The 23,839-nt window shown below is 39.9% G+C and overlaps 2 protein-coding genes across 3 annotated transcripts; both read right to left on the reverse strand.

Moving 5' to 3' along the window:
• Positions 1-51: 51 nt before the first annotated feature.
• DNAJC9 (DnaJ heat shock protein family (Hsp40) member C9) lies at positions 52-5,540 on the reverse strand. Its single transcript, XM_007424873.3, has 5 exons — positions 5,261-5,540; positions 3,732-3,872; positions 2,783-3,037; positions 2,121-2,207; positions 52-423 (listed from the first exon to the last, which is right to left on the reverse strand). The coding sequence occupies exons 1-5, from the start codon at positions 5,438-5,440 to the stop codon at positions 313-315; spliced, it is 774 nt and encodes a 257-aa protein (XP_007424935.1). The 5' UTR covers positions 5,441-5,540; the 3' UTR covers positions 52-312.
• A 5,873-nt stretch (positions 5,541-11,413) lies between these two features.
• On the reverse strand, positions 11,414-23,135 carry TFAM (transcription factor A, mitochondrial). Of its 2 annotated transcripts, none has more exons than XM_007424874.3 (7): positions 22,820-23,135; positions 20,671-20,804; positions 19,109-19,179; positions 18,743-18,892; positions 15,780-15,875; positions 13,780-13,836; positions 11,414-11,890 (listed from the first exon to the last, which is right to left on the reverse strand). In XM_007424874.3, the coding sequence occupies exons 1-7, from the start codon at positions 22,996-22,998 to the stop codon at positions 11,726-11,728; spliced, it is 852 nt and encodes a 283-aa protein (XP_007424936.3). In that variant the 5' UTR covers positions 22,999-23,135; the 3' UTR covers positions 11,414-11,725. The 2 variants fall into 2 exon arrangements, with proteins under 2 accessions (XP_007424936.3, XP_088000515.1); XM_088144389.1 differs by lacking the exon at positions 22,820-23,135 and adding an exon at positions 22,447-22,757.
• Between the last annotated feature and the right edge of the window lie 704 nt (positions 23,136-23,839).

A 23,839-nucleotide genomic window follows, 5' to 3' on the forward strand; every position in this document is an offset into this window, starting at 1 on the left:
TACAATAATGTTTTTAGTATACTTCTGAAAAATACATTTAAGTTTAAGTTTATTTTTTTAATTTTAAAGAGGGATTTACATTCAACTCTACATATGAACAATATTATTCTACATAAATATAGTATAGTAAGGTTTTGATCAAGTTTTCTGTACAGAAGGGCTTCTCTTCCAAGTGTTCAAAGCTATTTTACTGGAAATTTGTTAATTGTACCTAAAATCCTATAGCATTTTCATAGTATTTTTTGTTTTACATCAGTTAATTGCTGAAGGTGTACTGTATTAGTGGTAAATGAAGAACATTTATAAAATCAGTCATTTTTTAGCTGTTGTTTTCTTTCCTCCTTTTTTGGATTTGTTTCCATACTTTGCTTCCATCTGAGCCAGAAAATCATCCATTTCCTTTTTTCGACTATCAACTCTGCTCTGTTAAATGGAATAAAAACAGGTTGGTTAAATATGTTAAAAAATATTTTACTAGCTTCTACAGGTAGTCCTTGCTTAACGACCATTCATTCAGCGGCTGTTTGAAGTTACGGTGGTATTGAATGAAGGGATTTATGACCAGTCCCTGAAGTTACAGCCACTACAGCGCCCCCATGGTCAACATTTTGGTGCTTGGCAGCCCACCTGCACTTACAATCACAGGGACGCTTCAATTCCCCCCACCTGCATACCTTCCCATCTATGCCTTTTTGTCCTCTGCATTCCATGGCCCCTGCCGCCCTGGCTGACCTTCACTGTCTTCTTGCTCCTGCTGCTGACGAAGCATGCCCAGCCTGGCCCTTCGCGAGTTAACCACTGGCTGCACAAGACTTTCTTCCCCAGATCATGCACAGCAGTTTCCTGAGAGACCTCGGGAAGACAGCCTTGCATGACCAGCAGCTGCCTTGCAAAGGGCCAGGGTGGGCAGCCTCGTCAGCAGCGGGAGCAAGAAGATGGCAAAGGTCAGCTGGGGCAGCAGAGGGCAGGGTGGTGTGAGCGACTGCGGTTGGGACTGGGCTGTGGTTTCCCAGGGTGCTGCAGCTTTCTGCCACGCTGCTGGGGCAGCTGAGGCTTCCAGGAGCAGCTCTGGCTTTGCACTGTGGCTCAGGGGCTTCTTGAGTTGCTTGCTGCCCCTCAAAAGGCAGGGTGCAGGGCAGCCAAAAGGGCAGAGAAGGGGTGGAATAGGCAGTTACCGGATGCTGAAGTGGAGACAGTCCCTTACCGCCAATGAACCGAGGTTTGGGGCTGGGAGGGACCAAGCCCGGAATGGCTTGGATTGGGGTGGGTTCTTGGCTAATGACCAGTGGAATTCAGTTAACGATGGCAATAGGGAGTGCTGTGATTGCCATTGCTAAGCGATACAATCACATGACATCACGCTTTATGACCACATCTCTTAGTGATGGAAATTCCAGTCCCAATTACCATTGTAACTCGAGGACTACCTATATTATAAAAGGCATTACAGCCACTCCTCATTTAGCAACTACCTCAGCGACCATTTGCAAATATGGTAATAAACAATACTAAAAAATTAATTTTCTGACCAATGCACACACGACCAAATTTTTGCACCTGATAACAACGCATGCCAGAGTGAGAGTAACGCTGGCATACTACATGAGAAAACTTTATCTGAGATGGCACAGCATTTCAGTCACATGTTCGCTTAGCTACCGTTTACTTTAATGATAAAGTTAATGGAACATTGCCATCACTAAATGAGAAGAGGGTGTACAATTCATCAAAATAATTCAGAAGCTGTACAATAGTATAATATATGTTAACGTATTTAAAATAATGTATGCAGAATTAAAATAAGATTGTTGAAAGAATAAAAAATATTGTTCAAGAATTATAAGGGAAGAAACTACAACACCTATGAGCCACTACAGTCAAGATGCCTGTTAGTTAGATATGCTAAAAGATCAGAAGCTGATTACCAGGGGGTTGTTGCTATGCTTTGTATAAGAAGGTTACAGCTCAATTCAGAACCCCTACCATATATCAAGAAGTAAAATTCTTTGTCCCAATGTGAATCACTGTATACTAAATTTTATTTTGACATTTTATGACATCTTCACTCAGTTTAGAAAATATTTTTTCAAAGCTCTTTAAGCATCTTTCCATAACCTTACTTGAATTAGTACTTTCAGATCATCATCTCCTTCACCGAGCCCCATTTTTTCTCTGGATTCTTCTGCCTCTTTAGCTTCTTGTTCTGCCTGAAACAGTAACAATATTGAAATGAACTATAAATTTGTTTCCAAATCAACATCATCAGCTGCAATTTACTTAACATTTAAGGAAATATTCCCACAGTAACAATTCTGTGAGTCAAGGTAGCCAAAGTCATACACAAACTTATGATAGAGTGAGGACCTGGACCTGAATCCCCAGGAATAAGTCCAAAACCTTAATTACTGTTTTAGTAATCTTCAAATAAACACACATTTATATTCTGTACATGTAAGGATTTATTGACTACTAATTTTAAATTAATTATGCTCTACCTTTACTTTCTAAAAATCATTAGGAAAAAAGACAATACAAAAGATAATGGGATTAGTCACCCTCAACAATTCTACCTTGATTTAAAAACATGAGGGTAATGATGTAAAGATAAATGCTGAATGCTAAAAACACTGATATATATTGAATGTCCCTTATATATATATTTACTATTACATATTACACTGATATATATTTAAATATTTAACAGGTATATATTTAATGTAGATATATTTAATGCCATGTGTTACAAGCTTTATTAATAAATCTTATCACCAGTTAAACATACCTTCCTTTTCCTTGCATTTATCTTTCTCTTAGACTCATTTACAAAGGACTTATAAGATGGAAGTTCTCCAGAATCAATGGCATGTTGAATAATCTTTCTTATTCTTGGCTCATCTGTATAATCAACACATAGCACAGAGTTCATAATTTTGCCCATATTGCCTTTAAAGTCTTCATATGCTGCTTTAATGTCCTCCAGCTCTTCTGCGGAATCTTTGTATTTCTTTTCAAAATCTTCAATATCTTTTACAGTTATCTAGTTGATTAAAGAAAGTTAAATTCCATAAACATTTTTAACAAGCTCAAGTTAGAAATACTTATTTCCAATCCTAAATTCAGTTATTTAAAAGGTTTTTCCTATTATTCAAGCTTATTTGAACTAAGCCGTTATGAAATAGAAAGATACTCTGTAGAGTCTGGAACCAGAGAAGACAGTCTTAACTTGAGTAAAATCAGCAATCTATTTAGTTCAGTAATGTAGCCAACTGACTGGAAGCAGCTCCTGTGAGCTTCAAGCTGAACATTTTCCAGTTCTATTTGGAGATGCCAGTGTTAAACCTGGGAAGTTCATATGCAAGACACATGTTCACTAGTAAGTTCAGGATTTCTAGGCTGAAGTTCAGAGTAAAGGGAACAAAATTGACAAGCTACTTGTATTTTGATAAAAACAGATTTAAAAATTAATAATTTCTGCCACTTACATACAATTCCAGAAAGATCAGAACTGCTTCTCTTTAATTATAGTCTTCATTAACTAAGCTTTTCCCTGATAGGGAAAAACGAAGTAATGAAAAAAGAACCAGTGATCTGCTTTAGCTATGATAAAAGCCCATCATAGAATGCATGTATTATACAAAGCTTACACAACAGTAAGATGTACAAAATGCTATCCTGGAAACATTAATTCTGGCAATTTAGTCATATAACTGGTATCCAGTGAAGACACCCACTTTTTTGAAAAGCAGCCTCCAGTATTCTTCCCAGTTATGATCTTGGGTCAGCACAGACGATTCCTCATCCACAATCCCTTGCTGATCATACAGAGCCCGCTGCTCCTTGTCACTTAATACTTCATACACCTTGCCCAGGATCTAGGAAGATACAAGACAAACCTCGATAATCCAGTAAATCGCCTGCTCCCTTCATCTTGCCTCTTCCAAAGGGCCTATTTTAGGATAAAGGATGTTATATTATCCTAATTCTTCCTAGTAGTAAGTCTACTACTGAATATGTTATCATTTAGTAAATTAAGGCCACCCTAAATAAGCAGAATTTAAAATAGTAACTTAAAAAAAAACAAAAACTTCAAAATACATGGATTGTTTTTTCTTTAGATATATAACTTTTTATAAAAATAACATTTTTATTTATTGCAAGCGCTTTTATGCCACTTCAATCATTTGACTCTAAGCAGCCCACAATTCAAAGTCAAACACCGAAACCACAGGATGGTAATAATTAGGCAAGCCAGGCCACTACAGGCATCTTGTGAAAAGTTCCTGATGAAGCCAATTTATATTTCCCCTTGCTTCTTGTATGAGGTGAGGGGTCAGGAGGCTTAAATGTCTACATTTAGCTTATGACTGAGAGGCAGAGCCCTGGAAATCACTATAGCACGGTGGTTCTTAATCAGGGGTACAGCTACTACAGGTAGAAGTCAGAAATAGGTCACAGGATAAGCTACCCAAAATTTAGTCCTTAAAATTTACTTGTGGGATTAGCAAGCAGGAAACCTTAGAGGACAGTTCCTCTTCAAACCTTAAATAAGAATGCTTTTATGGGTCTGAAAATATTCCACCACAAGTTGGGCATATCTAGGATATTTCTCTTTTATGCCATAAGCTTGGAATGGCACAAAGGCGCTGCTTTTTCCTGCGCCCCAGCCCTGTGAGATTACATCAGGCCAACCTAGCCCGGGAATATCAGCTAAAAGAGTGGCCAAGCAGGAATTGCAACAGGGCTAATCACCACACTAGCTGGACCTCCAAGATTTATATTCTGCCCCATTTTTCGGAGCGGGGGACCCTTTCCTGCTACACCGAGGAGCAACGACTGGGAATGTTCCCCTTGCCAGACTCCTCTGCCTCGGGCAAGGTACCGCACAGGATGGGAAGAAGTCCCTTCCCTCGCCATCACCTGCGCCTGGGATAAGCTGTTAAGCTTTCCAATCTAGTCTTCTCCCTAACCACCAGGTCCAACCCAGTTTAGCTTTCTTTTGAGGTTAACCAAGGCTGTCACCTATTTAAGCAAGACTAAAGCTTCCCTCGAGTTCAACTTATGGCGGCCAAATGAAGATGTTCGCGTAGCTTGCCCCTGCTTCTTCCAGGATGCTTTTTTTTTAAAGCTTCCCAGCGTAGCCTGCGGCCCTGACATTTCCTGGTGGTCTCCCATCCACGTACTGATCCAACATGACTTCTTTCCGCGGTCACAGCCAAGGTGCTCAGTCGGAAGACAAAGCGGCCCCGCGGCTGGGCTCTACCTGGAAATGCCGGGTGGCGCGCTCCTTATCAGCCAAGTCGGCGCGGTCCGGGTGTACCCGGAGGGAGACCTTGTGGTAGCCACGGCGGATCTCATTGGCCGACGCCTGCCGCCTCACGCCCAGCACCTGGTAGAGGTCGCCCGCGCCGAAGGCCGCCTGGCACAGCTCGAGCAGACCCATTACTTTTTTCGCGCCAAACAGCAACAGCGTTCGACTCGCTCGCGCGCACGCGCGGCTGCGGCTGAGGCTCCGCCGCCACTCCTTCCCTCTCTGCAGCGCATGCCCGGGTTTCCCGCCAGCCATGCCCTCTTTTATTTTACGGCGCGGGTTAGGAGGTGTCGTAAACAAAGGGAGCCAAGGGACAGGGAGCGTGAACGGTAGAGATAGGAACAGGTAGAGGCGCGCGCCAGCTGCCCAATCGATCCGGAGCAGTGCGCCCCGGAGGGGAAGCTGCATCAAAGTTCTCGCTTTCTAAGCAGTAATGTCGGGGAAGGGTCTGTCGCCCTTACCGCCGTGCGTTATCCCAGTTTAGGGCTACCAGACTAGAGTTTGCTTGCAAAAAGCTGGACGGCCGCTAGGTGAGAGCCGAAAGGTAAGGCTTGCCCGCCCGAGGTGATAGGCAGCCTATTTCACCTCGCCTTTTTCCAACCTGGGGCCGTCCGGGGCGCCCTCCCAGTGCTTCGTTTGCCGCTTTTCTTTTCGTGGTTTAGTTATTTCCTAAATAAGTAAGCAGTAATGGATTTTCTGGAAATGTCACCGAGGCCTTTGCAGTGCGAAATAACGATTTAATTACCCTCATCCGGAGCAGCGTAGGCGAATAGAATACTGTGAATCCAAGCGAATGTTTGTCGGAATCAAGTTGATTTGGGCTGCATCCATCCCCTTGAATGTCACTTAGGGGGAACTTTCCTGTGGTTTGGGTTTCAGTCTCTCTTGATAACTCAGCTTCAACACGCTTCTCCTTAATGGCTGCGCCTAACAAAGCAGTTTAGAGTAGTGTTTCTCACGGTTGGCAACTTTAAGGTGGGTGGACTTCAACTCCCAGAATTCCCCAGTCAGCCATGCTGACTGGGGAATTCTGGGAGTTGAAGTCCACCCACCTTAAAGTTGCCAAGCGTGAGAAACACTGATTTAGAGTATACAGTGGTACCTCGGGTTACGAACTTAATCCGTTCCGTGGCTCTGGTTGCAACCCGAATTGGTCACAACCTGAAGCAAATTTTCCCATAAGGTTCAATGTAAATACGGTTAATCCGTTCTGAAACATACGCATTTTATTTTTAAACCACAAAAACATGAAAAAAGTACAGTACAGCACAGTATGAAGAGGGAGAATGGGGTGGGGAGGCAGTTATTGTTTGGAGGGAGAGTCCCTCTCCAAAAGGACATCGGGGAGATCTCCTTCAGGGGTTTCCTCTCTTCTTTGCCTCTTAGCTGCAGGCTTATTTCTGGGGAAAACCTGTCTAAAGTCAGTTGTTTTTTCCTGCGCTGCATAACCCTCTGGAAATGAGAGACCACGTGATCGTTCATCAGATTCAACACTGTTTGTCACAGTTCTGTTGGGGTGGTGCTTCTCAAATAAATCCTGGCACTCATTCCATTTCTCCATGATGGATTTTATCGCATCACTGCTCACCTCCTCCCCCTCCTCCTCTTCCTCAGTGGAATGCTCCTCACCAAGCGCTTTCTGTTGCTCACTCTGGAGCTCAGCAAGTTCTTCTGTGGTCAACTCCTCCTTATGGTCCTCAACAAGCTCCTCTATGTCTGCATCATCGACAACCAGACCCATGCTCTTGCACACGGACACAATCTCCTCCACTACCTCTGCATCAGACCCTTCAAAGTCACGTTCAGCGACACATTCTGGCCACAGTTTCCCCAGGCTGAGTTTAAGGTCCGGCAGGTGACATCTTCCCAGGCTTTGTCAATGAGGCTGATGCAGTGAAGGACATTGAAATGTTTCTTCCAGAATTCTTTCAGAGTCAAGGATGTTTCCTCAGTGACATTGAAACACCTGGTGAAGAGCGCCTTTGTGTAGAGCTTCTTAAAGTTGCAGATCATTTGCTGGTCCATGGGCTGCAGAAGAGGTGTCGTGTTGGGGGGGAGGAACTTGACCTTTATAAAGTCATACTCAGCGTCCATATCATCCACCAAGGCTGGAGGGTGTGCCGGGGCATTGTCCATCAGAAGAAGGCACCTTTCAGGCATCTGGTTGTCAGACAGGTATTTTTTAACGATGGGTGCGAACACCTCGTGCAGCCATTCCATGAACAACTGCCTTGTGACCCACGCTCTCGCATTGGCCCTCCACATGACAGGCAGTCTGGCCTTGTTCACATTGTGTTCCCTGAATGCACGAGGGGTCTGGGAATGGTACACCAGTAGCGGCTTAATCTTCAGGTTGCCGCTTGCGTTCATACACAGCAAAAGGGTCAATCTGTCCTTCATGGACTTGTGCCCTGGCAGTGCCTTTTCCTCCTGCGTGATGTAGGTTCTGTTCGGCATCTTCTTCCAGAAGAGTCCTGTCTCGTCGCAGCTGAACACTTGCTGAGCGACATATCCTTCCGCCTTCATGAATTCCTCAAATTCTGTCTTGTAGGCTTCTGCAGCAGCCTTGTCAGAACTGGAAGCCTCACCATGTCTTGCCACACTGTGGATGCCACTTCTTTTGTGGAATTTATCAAACCAGCCTCTGCTGGCTTTAAATTCCTCACTTGCTGCGCTGGTAGAGGGGTTTGTTCGCAGTAAATCACTGTGCAGTTTCCTGGCATTTTCACAGATGATAGCTTCACTCACGCTATCACCTGCCAGCTGTTTCTCATTCAGCCACACTAACAACAGCTTTTCCACCTCTTCCAGCACTTGTGTCCTCTGCTTGGTTAACATCATTACTCCTTTTGCCACATCAGCTCCTCTGATGGCATCTTTAAAATTCAAAATAGTCGAGATGATCGACTTTGCCATCTTGTACTCCAAGGCCAGATCAGTCACACGAATACCACGATCGTGCTTTAATGTCCTTCTTCAGTTCGATTGTCAATTTTTTCTTCAAAGCCTTATTCTTGCCAAGCCTGCTCTGCAGTTTCTTTGGAGCCATGCTGACAAGCACACCAAAAACCTTCACAAAACACCGCAAAACACACCACAAGCCTCACCGAACGTCTCCTTGCTACCGCGATCTCACCCACAGGAAGTGGGTGAGCAGTGGTCGCGTGTCAGCAGGGAAAATGGCCGTGTATCCTGTTCGTAACCTGAGGCGGAGTTTGCAAACCGAGGTAAATTTTTGCAGCCGGAACTGGTCATAACCCAAAAAGTTCGTTAACAGAAGTGTTCGTAACCCGAGGTACCACTGTACCTGTTTTTTCTGTAATAAAGCTGCAACTTTGTGTTTCAAATTCAGAAAGAGTAAAATGGTTATAACCCAGAGTAGGAGCAAGATATTCTGCAAACTCCAAATATTTGGGACAATTATTCTCTGTCCTTGGCCAGCCATGCAGGCAGGGGCCACTGAGATATAAATTCTGAAATGCTACCATGCCAGTTTGCTATCCCTGACTTAGAAAGGTTTAGTATGGCAAACATATACTGTTTATATATTTTGTTAAAGGCTTTTTCAGCATCTAATGATAAAATTATAAATTGATCTTTATTTTTATTCGTCTATTAGATCTACAGCTAACCTAATGTTATCAGCTGCTTGCCTAGTTTTTATAAACCCAGCTTGATCATTCTTAACAACAAATGATATCATGCTGTAATGTTTGCTAACAAATAGCAAATAGACCAGCACCAGCACGAAAAGAAACAATCATTAGTGAGGGAAACAATTAAGACTTATATGGAAGAACTGAATTTAATAGACCCTGTCGTTTGATGTACAGTCAGGTCCAGAAATATTGGGACATCGACACGATTCTAACATCTTTGGCTCTATACACCACCACAATGGATTTGGAATGAAACAAACACAATGTGCTTTAACTGCAGACTGTCAGCTTTAATTTGAGGGTATGTACATCCAACTCAGGTGAACGGTGCAGGAATTACAACAGTTTGCATATGGGCCTCCCACTTGTTAAGGGACCAAAAGTAATGGGACAGAATAATAATCATAAATCAAACTTTCCCTTTTTAATACTTGGTTGCAAATCTGTTGCAGTCAATCACAGCCTGAAGCCTGGAACGCATAGACATCACCAGACGCTGGGTTTCATCCCTGGTGATGCTCTGCCAGGCCTCTACTGCAACTGTCTTCAGTTCCTGCTTGTTCTTGGGGCATTTTCCCTTCAGTTTTGTCTTCAGCAAGTGAAATGCATGCTCAATGGGATTCAGGTCAGGTGCTTGACTTGGCCATTGCATAACATTCCACTTCTGTCCCTTCAAAAACTCTTTGGTTGCTTTTGCAGTATGCTTTGGGTCATTGTCCATCTGTACTGTGAAGCGCCGTCCAATGAGTTCTGCAGCATTTGGCTGAATGTGAGCAGATAATATTGCCCGAAACACTGCAGAATTCATCCTGCTGCTTTTGTCAGCAGTCACATCATCAATAAATACAAGGGAACCAGTTCCATTGGCAGCCATACATGCCCACGCCATGACACTACCACCACCATGCGTCACTGATGAGGTGGTATGCTTAGGATCATGAGCAGTTCCTTTCCTTCTCCATACTCTTCTCTTCCCATCACTCTGGTACAAGTTGATCTTGGTCTCATCTGTCCATAGGATGTTGTTCCAGAACTGTGAAGGCTTTTTTAGATGTCGTTTGGCAAATTCTAATCTGGCCTTCCTGTTTTTGAGGCTCACCAATGGTTTACATCTTGTGGTGAACCCTCTCTATTCACTCTGGTGAAGTCTTCTTTTGATTGTTGACTTTGACACACATACACCTACCTCCTGGAAAGTGTTCTTGATCTGGCCAACTGTTGTGAAGGGTGTTTTCTTCACCAGGGAAAGGATTCTTTGGTCATCCACCACAGTTGTTTTCCATTGTCTCCTGGGTCTTTTGGTGTTGCTGAGCTCACCGGTGCGTTCCTTCTTTTTGAGAATGTTCCAAACAGTTGTTTTGGCCACGCCTAATGTTCTTGCTATCTCTCTGATGGGTTTGTTTTGTTTCTTCAGCCTAATGATGGCTTGCTTCACTGATAGTGACAGCTCTTTGGATCTCATCTTGAGTTGACAGCAACAGATTCCAAATGCAAATAGCACACTTGAAATGAACTCTGGGCCTTTTATCTGCACATTGTAATTGGGGTACTGAGGGAATATCACACACCTGGCCATGGAACAGCTGAGAAGCCAATTGTCCCATTACTTTTGGTCCCTTAACAAGTGGGAGGCACATATGCAAACTGTTGTAATTCCTACACCGTTCACCTGAGTTGGATGTACATACCCTCAAATTAAAGGTGACAGTCTGCAGTTAAGGCACATTGTGTTTGTTTCATTCCAAATCCATTGTGGTGGTGTATAGAGCCAAAGATGTTAGAATTGTGTCGATGTCCCAATATTTCTGGACCTGACTATATATAAAGCTGCAAATTTGTTTCAAATTCAGAAAGAGTAAAATGGTTTCAACCCAGAGTAGGAGCAAGAGAAAAGAGAACATACATTTTATTCAAGTGTGCACCAGAATTTTTAAAGGTTTTTTTTAATATCATTGACTTTATATCATCAAATTCAAGAATGTAATATTGATGTTTGTTGTGTCAGACCATAGTGCAATTACCTTGAAATGTGCATTTCAGGAACCGGTTAAGGTGTCAAGAAATTGGTATTTCAATGTTTCCTTATTGAATGATAAAGAATTTGTACAACAAATGTGGATAGAGACCCTACAATACCTTGAGTATGTTTGAATACATGTTTGAAATGAAATAGGAACACTGAAATATTTTGCATAAACCTTGTTACAGTACTTTATTCTTTGATATAGATAGATAGCCTGTGTGTGCATGCGCTGTTAGTAGATACACATTAAAATGTATACTGAAAATGCTATTGAAAATTTGTAGACCAGTGTTTCATGACAGGAATGAAATTTGCCATATATATGCTTTCTTTACTAACAGCATACATTATTCACACACTAAAGTAAATTAACTGCAATAAATATTCAAATTCAATTCCTAATAAATCACAAGACACAATGAATTTGTAGATCAGGGTCTTTTAATTAAAAAAAACTAGTCAATGATTACTTAGACATTTTTGAGAAAAAAACACAACCTACTCTCTCATGATTAGCAATCACTTAAATTTCCACAAACCTGATTTATTATAAATGCTGTTTACAAAAAAGTAAAATACTCATATATATGGGGAATAACCCTCAATAAATGACAAATGCTTTTCACTTGCAGTCAGGAATAATGAATAAGACATTTTTAAAATTACTCCTCAGACTGCTTTACCCTTGCACCAGTTTTCTTCATTGCTGATGAGACAATATTGTTTTTGAAGTATTTATTTTCCGATTAAAGGTTCTGTTACAGTTTTTCTTCGTGTTCGCCTTCTTGTGATTTTAAAATTTAGAACATCCTCACGTCCAGCTTCTTTCATTTGCTGTTCCCATGATCTCTGTTCATTATCATAGCGAATTTTATCATCTTCTGCAAGCTGACAGTAGATCTGTAAAGTAGTACATGAAGTAATCAGATATCACATTAAGTCTCAATCTTTAACCATGTTTTACTGATTAACTCACAATTGGAAGGGATTGATATGAATTGTGCAGACATAAACCATGATTTACAAACCTTTATGCCTAGGTCTGTATAACACTCTAAACCAAAATCAAACCTCATTATAGTTTAGCTTCATGTATAAACCCAGTTATAAAGAAATGAAGTTCCCAGAATGGTAAAGTTGTCTGCACAAACTGCTGTTAAAAGGAAAAATACCATACAAACACTCAACAAATGAAGTATTTCTCTTTCAGACCTCAGCCATCTCTAATGAATCTCAGGATTCAACATTAAATAGGAGCTGTTTATACAAATCATGCAAATTTCTATCCAGAAAAAAGAAATCAGAGCATGATAAGGTATCATCTTTTTTCTGTATGAAATAGATGCATAAAAGCCTTCATATCAGGCAAACGCAGGCATGTTTTAATCAGAAAGTGAAGTCAAAAGCAGACCTTAAAGCAAATTTGCTCATATAATTAATTCAAAATTTATGTAACTAAGACATTGTCAGAATTGCAAGTATTTATTGTTTCTGCTTTTGAATAATATTATTGAATTTCACCATGTCTAACAATTAAAATACTACTTGCATTTTTAAAAATAAGAATTTAGTTGATGAACTTAATGGTCAAAGAAGACAGCTTCCTTTAAATAGTTATGTGTGTTATTTAATAATTAATAAAATGAGGCCTGTAATTGTATTTTTTAAGTGATAGGAAAAGCTGCTTGAATTTCCCTGGGTCTCAGTAGTCCCATTTCAGCCTTGAAATTACTGAACCTGTTCCCACAGGTAATTGGAGGAAACAGTTAGGCTCTGGGGTACAGGTACTCTTGAACTTATGATGGCAACTGGGACCAGAATTTCCACCACTAAGCAATGCAGTTGTAAAGCACAACTACATCACTTAGCAATGGCAATCCCTGCAGTCCGGGTTGCTGTTGTTAACTGAATCCACAGTTGTTAGGTGAGGAAAGTCAGCAGGAAGTTGCAAGTCCGAGGCTGGCAGGCAGGTAACTGGCTGCTGCCAGGTGAGGGAGGGAGGGAGAGGGGCACAGGAGGGTTGGGGAGAGTTACAAAGGGTGCGGGTCAGGGAGGGTGCATGAGAGGCAAGTGCGGCATGAGTGCACAGGGGCTGGGGAAAGGGTGCGTGGGTGGGGGAGACTTACCTCAGCAACTTACAACCTTCCCTGCCAATTTCTTCATTGATTTTCTGGGATAGCTGGCAGGGAAGGTTACAAATGGCAATCACATGATCATTTGGTGCTGGAACTGGTCATAAGTGCAAACCGACTGCCAAGTACTCTGATTGCAATCATGTGACCATGGGGGTACTGGGACAGCCAGAACTCCGAGGACCTCTTGTAACCACTTTCTCAGCACCTTCGTAACTTTGAATGGTCGCTGAATGAATGGTTGTATGCTGAGGTCTACAAAATCAAGAGTCTGGCATACCTTTTCCAAATAACAAATTTTATGGAAAGGCATAAGCTCTCATGAAATGTAGCTTATTTCATCATATACATGGAGTTGCTCTATGAACAAGTACATATAAACCTTTGGGTAATCCAATCTTCCTGCATTCTTTTTTCACCTGATAAACTAGGAGTCTAACATTTCTGATCTAAGTAATCCTAATTCCCAGACATAAGAGATCCATAGCTCTAGATTCATATACTCACCTATTTTCAATAATCAGAGCCACTGACTCCTTTCACAAGTGGGATGCAATTATCAACATTCTAAAAACACTTGGCTGCAGACTTAAACCTGAAAGACTCCTAACAGATATCAGCTTAAACTTAGCACTGATACCAATTTTATGATAGTACCTGCTTTTGAGAACTGGGCAGGTTTTTCCATTCTTCAGATAAAGCTGTCAACTTTTCCTACAAGAAAAGAAAACAAAGGAATATTTCACTAAAATTATGTGGAAATCTTTTAGATACTTTATTTGTTCTGTACTTATAACAGACAATATGTATTACTCTAAAGCAAGATTCTTAAAAGATCCAATGTAAATAAAAATTGATATTATTTAATTTTATACTGCCCTTCAATCATTTTTTCATGATGCTTGTGAGAATCTGCAACTACAGCTATAAATAAAACAATGATTCATAATTGACGAAATTACAAATACAGCACAAAACTTAGCAAAATTAATTTACACTGAGAGTTATGGGTGAAGGAGGAATGAAAAGAGGAATGGTAAAAGACGAGTTGATAAATTATCTATAAATAGCTTTGCTTAATTCTTCTCTATTACTTGTTAGTTAATTTGTTGACTAAACCACCCTCACATGTGATTTGTTTCTTTTCCATAGATCAACAAAACCGGAGAAAACACATGTGTTGAAATTGGGAATATCTCTAAAAGTTTAAACTAGCTGCTAAAAAAAAAAAGAAGTTTAGCAAGAAGGATTTTCAAAGATAAGATTGTCACTGACATTCTCTGCAAGCCAATTCAGGATGCAGTCAGAATACAAGGAGGTCCTGACTCCTGGGAAAAGATGTAATTCAGTGAGATTTTCTTATGTTCTTGAATGTAGTTTAGTTCTGACTGCAAGAATTCATGTATTGGGCCTGACAATCCTAGGCTTATGGAACATGTACAATTTCAAAACTCAAATCAATGGGTAATTGATCTCAGAAATAATTCTTTGGTGAAAAGCATAATGTTTGAGTCTTTCCCAGCTCCATGAATATAGTTCAGCTTTGGCCACTATGTGTTACTGTTGGCTTGACCATCCTGATTAATAGGACAAAAAATATTCTAGGGGATTCTAAAGATTATGGCTTACACAAAACACATAAGCAGATTGTGCCCAATCTGTTAGGCTTCAAGGAAGAGGGAGAAGCCTCCAAAGACAGGTATAAAGAAAACTTCCCTGTTCAGCACATAACATTCCTGCCAACTTAGTCCTTATGACAGGAATCAATCAAAATTCACATATCCATTACAACAGCTATTAAGTACGGACAGAATTTCAGTATTTATGATGAATTACATGAAAAATTATTTGCTGTTTTGTACCTAGTAAAATAGAATCACTGTAAGTACAAATAGGTAGCAGTTCATAAATATATGGAAGATTTACAACTGTTAACAACTGATCTACCTATCTGACATTGCATGAAGTACGAAGTAAGCAATTTCTTTTGCAATAAAAATCATATGATCTTGTATATCATAGAACTCCTACTGAAATTTAAATCTCATGGAATCACAAATGAGTAACAACCAATTTTGTTTAGATCTAATATGCTCACATCAGTGCACAAAACAGATGCACAGAACATTTCATTTTGAAATGTGTCAAGTGCAAAAAATAACACCATGATTTGAGCGTGAAGTTGGCTGTCCTGAAAATTACAGCAAACTATGAGTTTGAAACACTTCCAAAATGCCTGAAACCACTCATTTGATGCTGAGACCATTACAAAATAAAGTCTTGTATGTCCCCCTATAAAATATCCTTTATGATGGGAGTTCTCAAACTATAGGACATGAAGCAACTTGGGGAAACCTATCACTGTTTTTTAAAAAAATATTCTCAGGCTTTAAAACATGATTAAGCAAAGCTTGAATTGTGCCAAAACTCATTCTGGGGTTTGGCCTCTTCTTTGCTTGCACAAGCCTATAAAGTCTGAGAACCCCTATGATACAGAAATTAAAATTCAATCATTAAAAATAGGTGGTATATTAATTTTTTGCCACCATTAGTTTTATTCATGGGGGGGGGCTTACACAAATTCATTTTAGGGTGTTGCAGTAATTCAAAGTTTGAGAATCTCTTCTTTATGCTACTTGCCATCTCATTTTGTTTACCTTATTTGAGGTGCCTTTAGCTTCTTGGAAATTTTCAGAAAAAAAAATGTTGAAAGCGTTACGACTTCTTTTTGGTTTTCCAAGTGCTACTAATTCCTACAGTAACAAAAGGACATCATTATGCAAACATTTCATGTGAAATTGTATCCAGTTGCAAATTCAGTGTTGAACAACACAGAACTTAAAGGACCCTTGAAAACAAATGTGCTTATTGATAAGGAATGGCAATTTTTCATGTAAATAATGTTAACAATTTACATACTTCACAAAGTACTGTTTTGGAAGGCCCTCTGATCTTGCAAACTCTAGGGAAGTCAGTAAGAGCCTGCATATTAAGGCAAGTTGGAAGCACCCCATATCTCAGAGCCTGCTTTGAATTCTAGTTCTTCCTAGATACACCAATATTCCTAGTACAGCATTACGAAGCATTTTAATCGTATTATTTAAAAAAAGGTTTTGATTGTAAAGATTCATATAAAACTGGGTTAAATTATAAAATGGCTGCCATTTCTGCGAATTGTGCAATGGCATAGTGTGCTCATAATGGAACTGTGCTTAATTTGCACTTGGAACACAGAGTTCTGCCCAAATGTTCTGCTGAAACATTTCAAGTTGGCTCTGTTACCCTAGAACAAATCTCAGAACAGCTCATGCTTTGTTCTGACCTTGAAATAAAACTCTCTGAATATGATTCCAGTGACTGGAACACTCGGAACATCAAAAAACTTGATTCAGATATGTGTTCTGAAGTGTTCAATAAATGACTGAGACTAAAAGTGGGGAGTAGGACCAGTGGAGCCACTGTGGTGTAGCAGTTAAGGTGCTAGACTAAAAACTGGATGTTCATGAGTTCTTTTCCTGCCTTAGTCATGAAAGCAGCTGTGTGACTTTGGGCTAGTCACTCTCTAGTTACTGTTGTGGGAAAAATATGAGGTAGGAGCATTAAGTATGCTCCCTTGAATAGGTGGGATATAAACAAAACAATAAAATACTTAAAATTTTATTTTATATTTTATAAAAGAATACATTTTAACAATATATAATATTTAATAAATAAGGTAAAGACTCTATTGAGAGGAACTCTACTCATGATGACAAGCGTACATGTCCATACAGGGGTTTGCGGGGGAGAGGGCAACTATATAGATATGTTCACTATTATCTTCCTCCAGGATAATTTCTTAATTTTATAGTCTAGCCTACTTTCTGGGATTTCCTGGTGAACTCCCATCCAAGCCCCAAGCAGGCCCAACTCTGGTTAGCTTTCAAGCTCAGACAAAGTTGGCTAGATGCTATCATCATCTCAGACTATTTTAGGGAATGAAAATCTTAGCAGAATGACAGTGATGCCTCACAGACTTCTGCCACTATTGTCAACTTTTAAAAATGAAGATAAACCATTTTGAATCAGATACAGTAGAGTTTCGTTTAACCGACTTTCGCTTATCTGACATTCCGTCTTATCCAATGCCCCTATCCTAAAAGATAGCACAGAAATAGTTTCAGTAAATACAAATACTGAGTTAACATTAAATAATAATAACAATTTATTAATTTATAGGCTGCCCAACTCCAGTGACTCTGGGCAGTCTACAATTGTTAAAATATTTAAGAACAAAGAACAATAAAAAAACACAACACGCATAAATTGGCGACGAGAAAAGTGTGCCGCTTGTTTGTGAGCGTGAGTGTACTCTTTCTTGTTGCTCCTGATGGTGTGGCGCTGCAACGCAAAAATCGATTGCAACAGGCGCAGTGGATCAGTTTTTTTTTTTTTTTTTACCGCACTCGATCGTTACTGTGTGTAATCCGACATTTTCGTTTATCCGGCGTTCTGCCGGCCCGTTTATGTCGGATAAGCGAGACTCTACTGTATATGCATACACACATATGCATACATGTGCATGTCTATGAACATACTTAGGTCACATGCCATCACATGGAACATTTCAAAAGAAGAAAACACATTTAAAAGGCAAAACAAGTCCAAAATATTTCTCCAGTTTATGTAAGTTTCATCCAAAAGCTTAAAGTATTATCCTGATTGTTTTTTAAATCAGTTCCTTTTCCAAATTTCTATAGATTCTAATGTGAAGAAAGAACCCTGATAAGAAGTATCCTAAAAGATAGCACAGAAATAGTTTCAGTAAATACAAATACTGAGTTAACATTAAATAATAACAACAATTTATTAATTTATACGCTGCCCAACTCCAGTGACTCTGGGCAGTCTACAATTGTTAAAATATTTAAGAACAAAGAACAATAAAAAAACCACAGAAAAACGGCCCAAGACAAAAGAACAATGATGGCAAAAAAGCAAACCCAGAGGGGAACAGAAAGGAATAATCTGAATATAAGGATACTGGCTCTATAGTTAATTCAGACAAGAAACAATTACTTTTGTTGCTGACCAATACATTTAAATATGATGATGATGTTCTCTTAGGTATGGGGCTTCGAAATTGATTAAGCCCATCAATGTGATTCTGAGTTTTCACATGGTTGAGTTGGGTTTGCCCTTGGGTGCCGTTATTTTATTTTTGTTTGGTTTTTAACCCTGTGCTTACTGCAAGATGGACACCCATATAACTTGAGTTAGAAATAATACTGATGTTAGTATATGAAATGCATTAATATATTCAATTTTATTATGATCTCACGATTTCTAACTATATGAAATTTCTCTTTTGATATTTCTCCTTTGATCACATACCAGTACTCAAAAGACATGCATCATGTCATTTACTGTTAGCGCGAACAAATACCACTTAGAGGTTTCTTTACCAAAATACTCATAACTAAGCACAATGGGTCACAGCTTGAGATATTTTGAAAGAAAATATCTTGCATATAGCCAAAAACAGAATAAAATATATTTTGTGCTGAAGATTTGATAGTACAACATATTTAAGTACCCTCATATATTTCGATAATGAGAATATCACTTACTAAGCACTAACCTTCTTTATTTTTGCTTCTTTTCTTACTTGCTTTTTCATCTTTTTTTCCTCTTTCAAAGCTTCCTCCTGCACAGGACTTAGCTCAGATTTATATTTGGCCATTTGTTCTCTAAATATATCCCATTCAGCTTTTGAAATTGCTTCATAATGCTAAAAATAAAGAATACTAAATTTTACAATTAAACACGTATACACACATCTGTCAAACAACACTGAAAGGTGAAATATTATTTTAAAGAAATAGCATTCTATATTATCCATCAATACAAAAACCATTTCTTCTCAGTTCTAGGGAACATGATTACTAATGAAAATAAAATTCTATTTGTAAGCAAAAAATAATGCAGAAGACAAAATCATACATACTTGTTTTTCAGACTCTGGTAACTCCCTCCAGAGATGCCCCAACTGCTTTGTAATCTGCTGACTGTTCAGTTCTAAATAACAGTAATGATAAATAATCTATAAAGATTTAAAGTTTACATTCATGTACATCATGGATCTGGCAGACATATGTATATCAGTATAGTGCCAGACAAAGTTAAACGTTGGCATCCGTACTATTCATAATTACCCTGATTATCTGAAAAATCTAAATGAGATTTAGTGAGCAAACTATATTTCTTTAACAATGAAAACATAGCATATTGACCCATCCCAGCCGGTCAGGCAGAGAAGGTATGTTACAGACCCTCTCTACAAAAGAATGTCAACTGGTAGGGCCCTGGAGGAGAGCCTTTTCTGCAGTTGCCCCCACCCTATGGAACACTCTCCCCCAGAGCTGAAGCAGGCCCCCCCTCTCCTGGCCTTCCAGAAAGGGGTGAAGTCCTGGCTCTGCCAATTTGCGTAGGGTGTGAGGAGGGGTAACCAACCCTGGGGGTGGCTGGCACCCTGAAGATGCTCCTGTAGGTTAATAACTTTTATTTACCAGCAGTGCCTTGGAAGACATTATTTATTTATGAGCATTGTTTTACTGTATTTTAATCAATATTTTCCTATTTTATTGTAAATCACCTGGAGTTGCTCACTGAGGTGGTTGGTGGCTAAATTTGAAATATAAATATTACTCATAGTTCTTCTATATAACAAGAAGAAAAAGGGGATTATGGCTTTATAAGCAGATTGTCCCCTGAAAAAAACATAACAGTAGATTCCAGTAGTATGATTCCTTGAAATAAAAAACAAAAAATAGCACTTACAGAATCTGAATTCAAAGAACTGGAGGAGGTTGTATAAGTTACTACATTTTTTTATTTGTGGTAATTCTTTGCCACACAGATAAATAGTGTTTTGAATGACTGCTTTCAGTTAGATTCTTCCTGATGTTGGCCAAAAGTATCTGGACTTAAGTTTCTTCGTCTCTTTATTTAAAACTGGGATGAAAGCATTTTTTCCACTTGGACCAACAGCTGGAATTTATTAAAAATTACTGATTATGAAAATATATATTTATATATTTTAATATTTAAAATATTTATATTTGGGTAGGAAAAATGTTATTTTCACATGTTTTGACTCGCAGAAAAATCTTTAAAATCAATTATCCCCATTAATTTGTAGAATCACACATTAAAGCTATATAGGTTGATGGCATTCACTCCTTCCATACTTCGTATTTTTCTTGCTTATACTAGCAAGTCAAAAGCATATGAAAATCACTTATAAAACAGTGATACGTATGTCTTTTGCACTATTCCTCAAAATCTTTCTCACTTGCATCTGCAATTTAACTATATGCATGACTTGTAACAGATTTTGTGGAGTCATTTGTTTTAATTTTGAAGGAATTTTATTTATTTAAATATTTTTACAATATTTGTAATCCGCCCTGGCAAACTGAGCAGGTTACAACTAAATTCAAAAAATTATATTAAACAGATATCAAGAAAACTAATTTTTTAACTCTAGGCAAACTTTTAGTTTCTTACCCGGAAATTTTTTCTGGTAAATATGACGTTGATCCTTAAGGAAATGAAGGTATGGTGTCAGAGGACGCTTTGGACAACTGTCAGAACTAATATATTTTAAAAAACATTTTTCCAGTGAACAAGTGACACCGCATCTAAACAGAAACAAAAATATCAATTATTAATGCTTCTAAATTGTAATGGAAGTTTATAAATAATGGGAAACCATGCATTGTTAAAAAGGAGACATAGTCTTTAGTCTAATGGAAAGCAGTCAGTTACAACTATATCATAATCGCAAATATAGAAAGAATGTTCTAATTTAAACATATTTTGCCTAAGCCTAGAACAGAATCACCAAGATTGTACATTGCATCTGAACTTCCTCTAGGCTAGATATGGAATATAAAAGTGAAAACAAAGGAGGAAAACAAACCAAAATAAAGAAATATTTCATGCAAGATGTTTGTCTGAATTCTATATAAATTAATCATAACGTTAAACTATAACAGGAGTTCACACATTGCACTAAGGTAGCCTTTCTCAACCTTTTTACCCTGGATGAACCCTTCAAATAATCTTCAGGTCTCAGGGAACCCCTGCATAAAAACTGAAAAAAAAATACAAAAGCTTCACAATACAATTCAATTCTAACTACACAATCCACATTTTATGACACCACAGCAAAGCGGTGGGCTGGAAGGTGAATTGCAGCGTGTAAAATTTCACACCACTGTGAGCGCTAGCACCATTCAGGGCACGAAGTTCAAAAAAGAATGTTTTTTTCTTCAACCTCTAGCGGAACCCTAGAACCAATAACAGGCACAAAGCCATACAAATACAAATACAATACAAATTTAATGACCAAGTATAAAATATATACAAGGAATTTGTCTTTGGTGACGAACAGCAAGATCAATGGATAGCAACAGAAAAATAATAGTAACAATAACACTACATAGTAAAATAACTTTTTCAAAGGGAGAAGCCACTGTCCAGCATATATCAAATCATGTAGTATTTAACAGAACAATGGCACAAGGGAAAAAACTATTCCGATGTCTAGATGTTTTAACACATGGTGCTCTGGAGCACCGTCCTGAAGGAAGAAGTTGGAACAGTTTATATCCAGTTTGTATCCATAATACAGTATGCCTTGTTTTTGGCTGAGCACTATGTGTCAATTACAGCATAACTGTTAGAGCAGTAAATCATAGCTGGAAAACGTGGGATTTTGTTGGCTTATTGATTGCAACTGTGGAGATGCATGAACTCTGTTGTGTGTCCTGATTTAGTTTTGCACTCTAGCCCAGACACTAACCCATCCATATAAGCTAAACAAAAAAAAGTTAAAAAGTAACGAGCAAGGTAGTTACTAATAAAGATATACCTTTCTCAAATCCCTTAAGTATATATTAAAAACCAACACATTCTGATAAAGGCTTGTTCACACAAACAGCTATTTAATTCAAAAGACGTGCAGGAAGGAAACGATTGTGGAGACATTCCAAATAAAATAATCGGGGATAAAAGGCCAAGATTCATAACTGAGGCTCATGTGCTGAGAAAGAAAACAACATATTTCTTCCGTAATTTAGCGCAATTTATCCTAAATAATGATAATCTAAATCCAGGAGGGTTCTTTCTTCTCCGGAGACCCAGATTCGGAAAGACGGGGAGGTGAAGTTTGGAATTACAGGGATAGCGTTACTGCAAGAAAGTATAAAATCACTATTTTTTAAAGCTCGTGTTTTTATATCCTGCTTCATGCTCATTCCCCATAAAGAATTACTGTACCTCCCCCGTTTCTGGAACAGACGCCTATCCCCCATCACGTTTCAGCCACGGAAAGACCACCAAGGGTAGGAAAACAATGGAGGGAAGCTGAAAATGAGTCTGTGGGCACGAGCTGCTTCTCCGCTGGCTAAGCCCAAAAGGGCTGGACCTCCTCACGCCGGGAATTACGGGAGCTGGAAGCCCAGCTCGTTGGGGGGAAGAGGCTGTCGGAGGGTCGTTTTAAAGCGGCGCCAGGTTACGCCTACGCGAACCATCCCGATCCCCGCCAAACGAAGGTCAGAGGGACGGACGAACGGACGGACAAGCGCTGCGAAGAAAGGGAGATGGGGATGGGAGGCGGGGAAGGAGAGATGAACGCCGTGATTTGCTCTACCTGAGAGCGCAGTGCGGCCCGGACACGGACACGGACACGGACGCCAACATGCGAGCGAGCAGCGCCGCCGCCATAAGTCTCGCCTGGAGCTGCCCCTCAGGCAGCCCTCGCGCCTCGAACCCGCAGCGCGCCACCGATACGATCCAACGGCGACCCGGATGTTCCTTAACCGCAGGCATAAAGAAAGACGGGCTCCCGCGGACGCATGCGCCAGTCAACCCGACGGAGACACATTTGTGGGTTACGCCAAACGTCCGGTTTCTATGGGTGGCTCATAGAAAGGGCCGCAAGATAGAGAGGAAGGAGGAGGTGGGCGATCTTTTTGCCGCTCTATTTCTTTTGTTGCCATGGCCCTGAATAATGCTGGGGGCCAGGCGTGACCAAAAAAAAAAAAAAATCCCTTTGGCGAGAAAACAACGTACACGTGCACTCGACCCCTTTGGCGGGAAATGAGTTTTGTGCGGCAAGACCAATCAGGGAACAGGGAGAGGTTATTCCCGCCCATGATAGGAAGGGAATTTAAAAGGATAGGTAAGGTAAAAGTGGAGGCGGGCTCATCGGGTCACGTGCGTCAAGTCCTGTCAGACGGAGCGGGACTGGAAAGGCAGGGGGAGCATGCGCGTTGCCACCTGCAAGCGGCGACAGGAGGGGTGAGGGCTCGGGCTAGAAGCGGGTGCCGTGTCAATAAGCCGCCCAGAGCCATTAGAGGGGCGAGCGGCGGACGCATTTGGCAAACGAGTCTCTGCAGGGCAGGCCGTGGTGGCGTTTGAACAGCTTGTGCTTTCTCGTTTCTGGAGAATTTTTTCACCTGGGCTTCCGGGTCCTAGACCCCGGAAATCTAAAATCCACTGTATTTTTCATCTAACGTTGTACCGTTGCCTTCGAAGGCAGCAGAAATCGGCGGATTTTGCTCAAGATCATGAACACTGAAGGTTTCTTTGTTATGTTTTGAATTAACATTCGAATATTAAGTTTGCTTCTGTACCTTGGTTTACGTTTCTAGTTCTTTAATGGCAAGGG

This window comes from Python bivittatus, unplaced genomic scaffold, assembly GCF_059951505.1.
Source record: "Python bivittatus isolate LINGU-HERP-01145 unplaced genomic scaffold, Pbiv_v1 ctg000400_np1212, whole genome shotgun sequence".
NCBI classification, from domain to species: domain Eukaryota; kingdom Metazoa; phylum Chordata; class Lepidosauria; order Squamata; family Pythonidae; genus Python; species Python bivittatus.

Bases quoted from the DNA above. Each gene is read 5' to 3' on its own strand.
- DNAJC9 (XM_007424873.3), bottom strand. From the start codon at position 5,440: ATGGGTCTGCTCGAGCTGTGCCAGGCGGCCTTCGGCGCGGGCGACCTC. The intron at 2,208-2,782 runs GTATGTTTAACT...TTACTGTTTCAG, and splicing joins TAAATGCAAGGAAAAGGAAG to GCAGAACAAGAAGCTAAAGA. The intron at 424-2,120 runs GTAAGGTTATGG...TCCATTTAACAG, and splicing joins ATCTGAAAGTACTAATTCAA to AGCAGAGTTGATAGTCGAAA.
- TFAM (XM_007424874.3), bottom strand. From the start codon at position 22,998: ATGCCTGCGGTTAAGGAACATCCGGGTCGCCGTTGGATCGTATCGGTG. The intron at 13,837-15,779 runs GTAAACAAAATG...CTTTTCTTGTAG, and splicing joins CTAAAGGCACCTCAAATAAG to GAAAAGTTGACAGCTTTATC. The intron at 11,891-13,779 runs GTACTATCATAA...ACTACTTTACAG, and splicing joins TGCCCAGTTCTCAAAAGCAG to ATCTACTGTCAGCTTGCAGA.